General features: G+C 37.1%; 1 protein-coding gene across 1 annotated transcript in view; it reads left to right on the forward strand.

The window, feature by feature from the left end:
- The window catches only part of STIM2 (stromal interaction molecule 2), a 34,091-nt gene extending 23,455 nt beyond the window's left edge, over positions 1-10,636 (forward strand). The window contains exons 6-13 of the mRNA XM_026846946.1: positions 655-770; positions 2,063-2,240; positions 3,158-3,335; positions 3,943-4,110; positions 4,309-4,409; positions 4,649-4,887; positions 8,426-8,627; positions 9,432-10,636. Of these exons, the coding sequence (XP_026702747.1) occupies positions 655-770; positions 2,063-2,240; positions 3,158-3,335; positions 3,943-4,110; positions 4,309-4,409; positions 4,649-4,887; positions 8,426-8,627; positions 9,432-9,912 (1,663 nt within the window). The 3' untranslated portion in view covers positions 9,913-10,636. The remainder of the gene's footprint in view (positions 1-654; positions 771-2,062; positions 2,241-3,157; positions 3,336-3,942; positions 4,111-4,308; positions 4,410-4,648; positions 4,888-8,425; positions 8,628-9,431) is intronic.
- Positions 10,637-10,904: the final 268 nt, after the last annotated feature.

Here is a 10,904-nt window from a genome sequence, read left to right on the forward strand (position 1 = left end):
CTAGTTTCACATAATTCCCTCCAGATCGCTGCTTTAGTCTCTATGTGGAAACGACTGTGTGAACCTAAAGTCTAACAAGTTATGGTCAAATGCAAGAAGAGAGAATCATGCTTGCAGTTTTGAAGAGCTGACTGCATTTTTTTTATTCTGCCAAAATATTACAAAATATAAATGCTTCTTGCCACTTCTTTTATCTTAGTTTTGTTTCTTGCTGTTGAAGCTTTTATCGATGATCACATTATTCTGTATGGTAGCAGACTTTCTTTTGAACAACTTCCAATCTATTGTATGGCTATACATCCAAAAGCTATCTGCAGAACTCCTTTTCCTGATCGTAACTATTAAATTTGAGTATTGCAAAGTATTGCGTTTCAGAGAGTTGGTGCCACAAGTCTACTATTACCTTTAATTATGCCAAATGGATTTATTTCATGATTATTCCAATAAGAAAATAATAAGGAATTGATTTGATGTTCGTCCTTTGCAACATGCTATGTTTTTTAATAGCGCTTCTGTCATTGTATTATATCTCTCGTGCTAATTGCAGAAATGTATCTATGTAACGGTGGGAAATACTGTTGATGTATTTCTTTCTATAGACTGGTTTTGAATATATCTTGTGGAATAGGTAACATTTTGTCTTATCATTAACAGGATAGCAGTAAATGAACACGCTTTCATGATCTCTCACTTGAAAATAATTGACCGGAGTCATAGACAGAAGCTTCAGCTTAAAGCCTTGGATGTTGTCTTATTTGGACCTCTCACACGTTAGTAACTTTTGGAAGTTTTTTCTTCTCTCTTGTAAGAATTCAGCAGATAATATTTTCAGTGACACTTGATACTGTAGGTAGAACTTATTTTGTGGATGTACTGATGGATTACTTGGCATGCATTGTAGAACAGTGAAATGAAGGTTATCAAGATGCTGAGATCAGGACAAAGGTTCACTTCTGTGTGTAAGATTATGTAGAAATTTTAGTATAGCCCCATTTGACAGATGGATTGTTGGCTTTTGTGTCATAAGAAGCGTCCTCTAAATGTTTTTGACTGTTTAAATTCCCTTATAGCTAATGTTACCAATTAGCTTGGACAGTGTCACCTGGGATGCTGAAATGAGAGAGGATGACCTTCCCCAGGGGAAAAAAGGAGGTGGTGGTGCAAATCAGTGTCTTCTGTGCAGACTCGAGTTTCAGTGCAGTTAAATTTAATGCAGCAGTCTTACATCTAACCTGTTTTAGCATATGCAGACATTTCCTTACCACAGCACCAGTGGTCTGCATGCTTGCTTGTACACAGTAACAATTCTGTTGTGGTACTGTGCATGTTGGGTATTCTTGAACTAGGAGGCCCTTCCATAGCTTGGTGGTCGGTTTGGAGAGTCGTGAATGGCTTTACAAAAGTCAGGCTGGATCTAAACTGGCCTGACTGATCTTGAGTTAGCCTGACAGATCTGAGCTGGAGTTTTTTAGGGAAAAATGTACTTTGTGTTTGTATTATACCTTTAATACTAGCAGAACCTGTGCAAGTCACTGTAAGTTGTACTGCCAAAGAAGTGTATGTGAATCTTGGATATGATACTTTGAGAATCCAGGTTTTGCTCTTAAAAAATACTGCTATTAGCTACTTAACCTTTTAAAATCTACTTTAATTTGGCCAAGTGCATTTTTAACTCAGCATAGGGTATTCCAGGGGACACAGACTGGGGAGACCTTAGTCAAACATAGCTAAAGTTCCTACTGGCCTGATGAAGTATAATTGTTGAACTCTTGCTTAATTCATTTAAATAAAGATACAGGCTATGTACTGTAAAAGTTTAGTAATCTTTGCTCAAGGTAATGTATGTTCAGTATAGATTAAGTAGATGGTATTAGAGCAGAGTTGTTTCTGGAATCTGTTTGAAAGGTAGTTGTTGGAGATGGTTTGAGATAAATAAGCTGGAATTCTGTTTAGCATTGGGTTCTGTCACCTTTTAGGCTGGGGGGAGTGGAGGGGTTAGAAAGGCCACAGTCTTCTGTCTGTATAAGTGAACTAGTTAATGATCATATTATTCTCTGCACAGGTCCTCCTCACAACTGGATGAAGGATTTTATATTAACAGTTTCTATAGTTATTGGTTTTGGAGGCTGCTGGTTTGCATATACACAGAACAGAACCTCAAGAGAACATATCACCAAAATGATGAAGGACTTGGAAAGTCTCCAAACAGCAGAGCAAAGTCTTCTTGACTTGCAGGAAAGGTATAAAACCTAAAAATTTTGTGTTTAGTCGTCCTTTTGTTTTGAGGTTAAATACAAATACAGATACTTTACAGTCATAAATTATTTGCATTAAGCTGCCTTTGGATTTTGTTCATTTCCATTTTGCATGGAAATTGTGATTTCAGTGACAATGTATTTTTGAGTAGAAATTGCTCCTGGATATTTTAGCAGGCAGTATGAACTTGAGGATGAAGGTAGAGAATAGAGGTTCAATCTTTTCTACCTACAGATTTAGAAATATGTACTGTTATTTCCATATAGTTACAGTTTACTCTGGAATACTTACTGACATGGAAATAAGAACACTTCTCCTGTTTTTGAGGTCTTAAGATTGAAATGTACCTGGGCTGGTTATACTTTCTCTTGTTTATTTGTCAGTGTGAGAGTTGATAGTTTTCTCTGGTGCACCTGTAAGTTGTCTATAAAAACCTGTATTTTGATCTCATTACATATACTTTTAATGAAGGTTCACCTAAAAGTTTGCATATTTTGTCTGATGTGGACATCGCATTGTGTGGCGTAATTGCTACTGATTCATGAAACTTGCACATCTTTATTATCACAGAATGGTTGAGGTTGGAAGGGAGTTCTGGAGGTCATCTTGTCCAGCCCCATCTGCTCAAGCAGGATCATCTAGAAAAGGTTGCTTAGGACCATGTCCAGGCAACTTCTGAATATGTCCAAGGATGGAGAGAGTCTCCCAGGGCAACCTGTGCCAATACTCAGTCACCCTCACAGGGAAAAAGTGTTTCCTGATGTTCACATGGAACCTCTTGTGTTTTGGTTTGTGTCCATTGTCTCTTGCTCTGTTGCTGGACACATTTTCTTCTCCTGAGGACCGCAACTTTTAAGAAATATTATATTTATTTTCTCATGTATTTTGTTCAATTGTGAAGGCTTGAGAAGGCACAAGAAGAGAACAGAAATGTTGCTGTGGAAAAGCAAAATCTGGAGCGCAAAATGATGGATGAGATCAATGATGCAAAACGGGAAGCCCATCGCCTAAGGGAGTTGAGGGAGGGAGCTGAATGTGAGCTCAGCAGGCTCAAATATGCAGAGGAAGAGCTAGTACAGGTACCTGCATACTGATTATAATTTTAGTGTTGACTTTAAATTGGTTTTAGCTTTATTAGAACCTTAAGAGTGTTTAAAGCAGCATTTCTCTAATGCTAGATTTGAATGGAAAATTCGAAGAACACGTAATGATTATCTGTCAATCATGCCATTAGCTAGTAAAATAATCCTGAAACTATAAAGACATACACTTTGTATATTAGCTTATCATGATGTTGTTGGATTCATGGAACAAAATATATACAAAAGCTTTTTTCCTATCTTGTTATCAGATGAGAGATAGTAGCTTTGTCTCATTCTTCTGAGTAGCAGTAGATTGGATTTATTTTACTGAATAAAAATGCTGTCTTACAAAAATATTTAAGCTTCAAGTTGGGACTGTATATCACAGGAAAAAAATTATCTGAGTATAATATAGTATATGGTAATTCATATGCTATATTTCAGAAATGCCAGATCTGCCTTCCTGATAGCAGTTGGCACACACCAAAGCTTTGTAAAGCCTTAGTAATGTTGCTGTGAGGTATAAAGGTGCTTATATTTCACTTTCTTCTGCTGTCAGTTTTAATGATACTCTTGGTGACACTTATTTCTTCTTGATTGCTAGGTTCGAATGGCTTTAAAAAAGGCTGAGAAGGAGTTTGAGTTGAGAAGTAATTGGTCTGTTCCTGAAGCTTTGCAGAAGTGGCTTCAGTTAACACATGAAGTTGAAGTACAGTATTACAATATCAAAAGACAGCATGCAGAAATGCAATTAGCAATCGCCAAAGATGAGGTATTAAATCTTACTCTTCAGCTACTTAAAGACTTTCCTGATCTGTTGCAATAATAAAAAAAAAATTACTCAGGAATTTGGATATTTTTTTCTTCTCTTAGTTGTTGTTTGCTACCTGTCAATATTGCTAATGTTTTGTCATCCGTGTTATGTATATAACTGCTAGTTTTATGCATTTCATTTTATCTTGCTTTTTAGGCAGAAAAGATAAAAAAGAAGAGAAGCACTGTATTTGGAACATTACATGTTGCACACAGCTCCTCCCTGGATGAAGTGGACCATAAAATTCTTGAAGCCAAGTAAGAGATTACCAGGATGCATATTCTTTTGTGATTATTCCTGGAACAATGGAGTTTTTTGAGTTATGAAATGTAGTCTGTTAGTGTTTTTGCACTTTTAAGTAAAGCAATTTAAGTCAGAGTGTGAATGTTTGGAGAGTCCTAATGGACCTTCAGGTATGCTGAAATAACTGCACTTGTGTGGCTTTGCTTTATCATTAATAACAGTGTATGTAATTTTAATGTGTGCTTTTCTTCAGGAAAGCTCTCTCTGAGTTGACGACATGTTTGCGAGAGCGTCTTTATCGATGGCAGCAGATTGAGAAGATCTGTGGTTTTCAAATAGCACACAATTCTGGGCTACCAAGCTTGACCTCCTCTCTTTACTCTGATCACAGCTGGGTAGTTATGCCTCGAGTTTCCATTCCTCCTTACCCAATTGCAGGGGGAGTTGATGACTTAGATGAAGATACTCCTCCAATAGTTTCACAGTTTCATGGTAAGTGGTGAACTCAGTAGGAAGAAAGGGGCATGGGATTTTAAAGTCGGGTGGGAAAAGGGTGCTGAAATCAAACAGGATTGGATAAAAGGACGAAAATTCTACCTAGCATTTCAGATGCATCTTTTAGGACTTACATAAACTGAAAACTGGGTTTTGCAATAAAGGTAACATGAAGAAAAAGCTTTTATTCCATTTCAGTGGGGGAGTGGGAGGTAAATTCAGCTAAAGGTTTGGAAAATCTGCTTGTCATGCTTGGATTGCTACTTCAAACCAAAATTTATAATGAGTGATACTGAATTTCTGTTAGCACATTTATTCTTTCAGATGGAAGAGATGCATTTAGTCTAGGGTCTCCTGAGCTACTAGGAAGATCACACCCTTTGAGAGATTACATACTGCATAGCTTTTCAAACATTCTTTAGTGTCTGGAACAAAATCCTGTTGTCCAAGGAAAGCTTTCAGGCCGAATGTTTGTGTTTGAATACAGTGGGTTTGAGTGTGAGGCAGAGAGGCCAAGTGCTAGAGGGAGGGAAATCCAGCTTTGGTTAAACTGTGATCAGAAGATATACACTGGGGATTTGGACCACCCTCATATCTTGAGTCGTTGCGTCAATACAAGAACCTTTTTCATGGAAGTTGTAATTATCTCGACTCTAGAGGCTAATCAAAAAGATGAGCTCTCATGTAGCTATTCAAACAATCAGTATGAAGCTGAGGAATGAGTCTTCCAGTCTGGGATTTTCAAAAGAAATTAGAACTCTATTTTCAGACAACATGAGAATGATTGCCAGTTTGCTTGCTTCATATAGTGTTACTTAGGCACATGATTTTCTTCTGAATCTACCAAAGTTTTTTTCTACAGGCCATATTCAAAAGTTCATTAATCCCCTTGCAACACTACTTACTTCAAGTTCTGATCACTTTTAAAGAATATTGTCTCTCTAGTTTTCTTCACTGTGAAGACTTTGATTTAAACCTTAGCAACAAATTTCTTGGATGGCCTAGTAAAATAGGGATGACTACAGTTAAACTTCCAAGTCTGTATGGAGAAACCTGTAGTCTGATTTCAGAATGAAGAGCTTCATTTATTATTATGACTATCCAGATGGTCTATAATGACAAAACACTTAGATGTGTATAGAGAACTTCAGGCTTGTGATATTTTTTTTTTTTTTTAGTCACTCTTCTCATTTAGGTCTTGCATAGAAGTGAAGCCAGAGAGCAAAGTGCAGTTGGCTTGGAGGAACTACGATTAGAGAAGGACTGTACACTTAGTAAGAACATGCTTAGTTGAAAATGTACTGTGTTCTTTTGGAATTAAGGTTTAATTTTTTTCTTAAAAGTTCAGTTCATTTGGAAGTATTTAGCTAATGGATGTTGTCTCAGCCAGTGGTGAAAGCTATCTGAATTTTAGGTTTAAAGTCTCTGTTATGTTACTATTTTTATGAATTTTTATAAAGCATGAGAGCCTGACTTTGTTAAAGTGATTGCATGAAGGAAGTAGCTTCTCATTAATTTACTAGCTTTGCAATTTTCTACTAAGTAAAAAAACCCCTGGAAACATTTGGGAGTGGGAAGGGGAGGGAAAATATCCTAAATGTATGTTGTTGAAACCAGTGCAGGAGTCAAATTATTGTAGGTTAGTTTGGTAACTGCTAAATTATTCCCATCCTTTAGACAAAAATTACAAATGCTCACAAGGAAGGACAGAAGCAAACTGGCTTGTCTCATTTACAAGGCTTCAGGCAAAATGCAGTGTGCAGACAGGTCAGTTATGAGCAAGACTTTCATTTTCTGGACCTAAACTGAACTATCTGGGCTGTTACCTTGCCCCAGCATCCTTTGATCTCTTAAGACTGACAAAATTGGAAGCCTGCCAGATAGGCTTCTCTGTGCCACAGCAATTAGAATGGTAGGCTAAAACGGTGTGAAGTAATAGGGCTGTTTAATTAATCCTCAGCCGAAGAACAGAAGAGGATAAAGAAATAGATGTAAGAGATTGAAACAAAGTCATTACAGGAAGGTGATAGTGAAACTTCCACTTTTACATTGACTAGTCGGATTCATCTGATTCCTTGATTTAGTGAGCTTTATTTGTGCTAGAAAAATCCAGGTGTTAAATTGTCATAGCTGAATCCTTCATAATCCTGTGTATATGCATTTACAAGGAACTTGTACCTTCTCTCAAAATTCACTGATGGTGCAATCTTGTTCTTTTTTACACCAGCGAGTAGGATGTCATCTGATTTACCTGGACACACAGTACAGATTTCCTAAAAGGATTCTTATTCTCTTATCTCAGGTCACATTTGCTTTCTTAAGAATATTTTGGTAATGACACAAGACTGTTTTTGAGATGCTCTTCAGGTCAGTAGGGAGTACATCAAAAGTAAAATTGAAAGTTTGAGTTATATGACAACTGTCATGTGGGGACTTGTAAACCTTTCTTTTCTGCTTAGCCCAGCAGGAAACAAAGTCTAAATGTTGGTGAAGGTGCAGCTACTTGCTGTTTTGTGAAAGCTTTGATTTCCTGCACTAAATGCAGAATGATAACCTTTTCTGAGGTATCAGGAAGGGAAACTCTTAATTTACCTGATGCTAAACTGGCATCTCAAAAAAATAAAATGCATTTTGTCAGGCTAGACATCCTTGTCTATAGAAAGAATTGATTTTATTTTTTTGTGTGTTGCGTTTGAACATCAATGAGTGTATGGTCTGTCTTACCTAAACAGTGATGCATCCAGTAGGACAATTTGAGGAAAGGTATGAGCCTCATAACAGGTCACCTGAAAACAGGCATTTAGATTTATTTCCATAGAATTATGGCTGTCTAGTCATCTTTTGAAGGAAGAGCTGGATTAGGAACATTTTAGTTTGTCACTTCCTGTTAGATACATTCCTGGTCAAGTCTTGTGTTGCTATCTCCACCCATTCTTAGTTTTTTTGTTTCTGGAAATTCATAGTTAGCTTGGCAAAAGAAAGTGTTATCAAATAGGAAATTCTCGAGCCTATGATCAGGTTGAATTACATGTTTTCTATCATGTCATATAAATGAAACTGGTCTTCCATGTCTGTTGTAACTGTCAACTAATGCAGTGTATTTCCGTCGGCTGTTTGAGGTAGACCTGCACTGTAAAACTTTTCCATATTGTCACACAAGTAAAATACAGGATATTGTGTAACATACTAATTTCAGTACTGCTATTTTTAGCGTATAAAGGGTTGGGAGTTTCAGCAGAATCTTTCTTTTTGTTCTCAAGAGAGCATATTGAGCCAGAGCTTTGGTGTGCATAGTCAGAATATTATTTGGCAGGCACAAAACTGCTGCAGTTGCATCTTGGTTAGCTTCTTCGTTTAACTGTAGGATGTGTAAGGTGATGCCAGTCTTTCTTCCCCCTAAACAGTCGAGTAATGTCAAAGTTGTTTAAGAATCACTGTGGCTGAAGCAGATTCCCGCTGTTTAGTCTTAAGAGTAGATATTGTTAACATCAATATCACTTTGGAGGGTTTTGGTTTTGCTTTTTCTTTGTTTCAGGGTCCATTGTAAAACCTCCCAGCACACTGGCAAGAAGCAGTAGCTTGTGTCGATCGAGACGCAATGTTGTGCCATCATCTCCACAGTCTCAGCATGCTTTGCACTCCCCTGACCCTGACATCCTTTCTGTGTCGAGCTGCCCAGCTCTTTATCGAACTGAAGAGGAGGAGGAAGCCATTTACTTCTCTGCTGATAAACAATGGTACGGAGATTAGCAAAAGGCACTTGGAACTCTGATAGGATTATTTGAGATTAACAGTTTAGAATTAGAGGTTGAGCCAAGCCAAAAGTTAAAGTAATTTATAGGATAATATGAATTAATATAGTCCATGTGAACAGAGAGAGTTCTTGTCTGGTATGTGTATGTAAATAGTTAGCATGTCATATACAGTTAAGTAATGTTACAATCCAGGGTGCACTGAACTAACCCTGATTCTCCATTACAATATGTTACTGGCTTTTACATCTGAAACTAGGATCAAAAGCAATGTCAGCTACTGGGCGAAGAGAAGATGGATGGTAACACAATTCTTACAGCATGTTGAGCGTGTACCTACTCTTGTTACATGGCCTCATAGGAAAAGGTTAAATTCCTTTTGGAAGGAGCAAATGAGCTTGTTGAAAGGTAGGGACACTTGTCCTGAAGAAACTTTTTGTATATGATAGGCTTAAATCTCCTTCTTTCATTTCATAACTTTTCTGACTTCCCATGCCAGAAAGATAGTTTTTGTTCTGTGAAGTGAGATACCAATGCTTGATTCTGGGCAGATGCTGCTGCCCACAAAAACAAGATCACATAAATTGATTAAGTTTAGATAATAAAATGATGTAATGTAAGTTGTAACTGAAAATGTTTAACTTAAAGCTTTTTGTTAATTAAATACTAAGAAAAAGTGTGGGTGGTACTTTTAGACTATTGTTACTGATTCTAAATTAATTTCCTTTTTAACTGCCTGAAGGAAATAGTAGTTTCATTATGTTTTCTCCTCTCTTTGCTCTGACTCAGGGAAGTACAGGAAACAGGTTCAGAATGTGACTCCTTAAATTCATCCACTGGAAGGAAGCAGTCTCCTCCAGCAAGCCTTGAGATATACCAGACACTTTCTCCTCAGAAAGTATCTCCAGAAGAATTCTCACTGGAGGAATCATCTACAGGAGACTCCTCTTCTCTAACTGCAGATATTTCTAGAGGCTCCCCTGACTGTGTAGGCATGGCAGAAACTAAAAGTATGATCTTCAGTCCTGCAAGCAAAGTTTATAACGGAATCCTGGAGAAGTCCTGCAGCATGAACCAGCTTTCAACTGGGATCCCAATCCCAAAGCCTCGGCACACCTCGTGTTCTTCAGCCAGCAGCGATAATAAACCCAGCCATGAAGCTGCTTCTGTCCCTAGGATAAGTAGCATCCCACAGGACCTGTACCAAAATGGCGAAAAAAACAAAAAGCCATCGAAAATAAAAAGCTTCTTTAAGAAGAAGTGTAAGTGAGGTGGGCAGAAGAAACATATAGTAATGTTATAAGAACTCTATTTTTTAAATCTTTAGGAATGTAATTCCATTTGAGCATTCCAGACTGGATGCCCTAATGGAATGCTCTGTAGGTCAACTATATTTAACTGACTGTACTGTCAAAGGTTGTGCCAGCTGTCAATGAGAAATCATTAAAAAGTTCAGACAGTTTACATTAATTTCTGCCTATTTATTTCTCTTTTTTTGGTCTTTTTTAGTGGTTTTTGTTTTCAATTTTGTTTTGTTGGGGCTTTTTGTTTCCTTTTTTTTTTTTTTTTTAGTTTATTCATAAACCATTTTTAAGCCACTTTGGACTTCTAAGCTTTAATGGACTAGTAAGCCTTTCTGGGCTTGCCAAAGTTTCTTGTTTACTGGAGCATCTTCCTATCTTTCCATAGAGCTAGGACATTTATCTACTGGACTTCAAGAAAAATAAAAGAAGTAGAACTAATTGAATTGCACTACTGTTTTACAGACTGGAGAAGTCTCTCTGCAAGTGAAACCGAAAGACTTGTATTTGACTGAGAAGATGAATCTTTTCACTTTTAGATCTTTTGGGGTTTTTAAGTAGAACTTAGGATTTCTAATTGACTTGTTTTCTGGAAATGGAAATGCCATGCTTTTATTATGGGAAGCTTTGTTAGATGCATTTATTATTAGAATGGTTCAAGTCCTGCTGTAAAGATCATGTTTTTCCCAGGACTTTCACAAAAAAAAAAAAAAAAAAAAAAGTAATTTAACAAGAGAAGAGGCTCTTGATTCCTTATGCAAGTGATGGATATGAAACTTGACTGAGAACTGAAAATATTCACCCTCTTAAAATGAGGAGGGGGGATTGTAGCTTTTGTTTACAGATTGACTGACAATGGACATTGGTTTCTGAAAGTTTGTACTGTGGTAAAGATAATAAATTGGAAACATTATTGTGCTTGGGAATGTTCCAATTTTAGCTGATGCTTGTTTCAGACATG

This window comes from Athene cunicularia (genome assembly GCF_003259725.1).
Source record: "Athene cunicularia isolate RWA chromosome 4 unlocalized genomic scaffold, athCun1 chr4_part1, whole genome shotgun sequence".
Classification (NCBI taxonomy): Eukaryota; Metazoa; Chordata; class Aves; order Strigiformes; family Strigidae; genus Athene; species Athene cunicularia.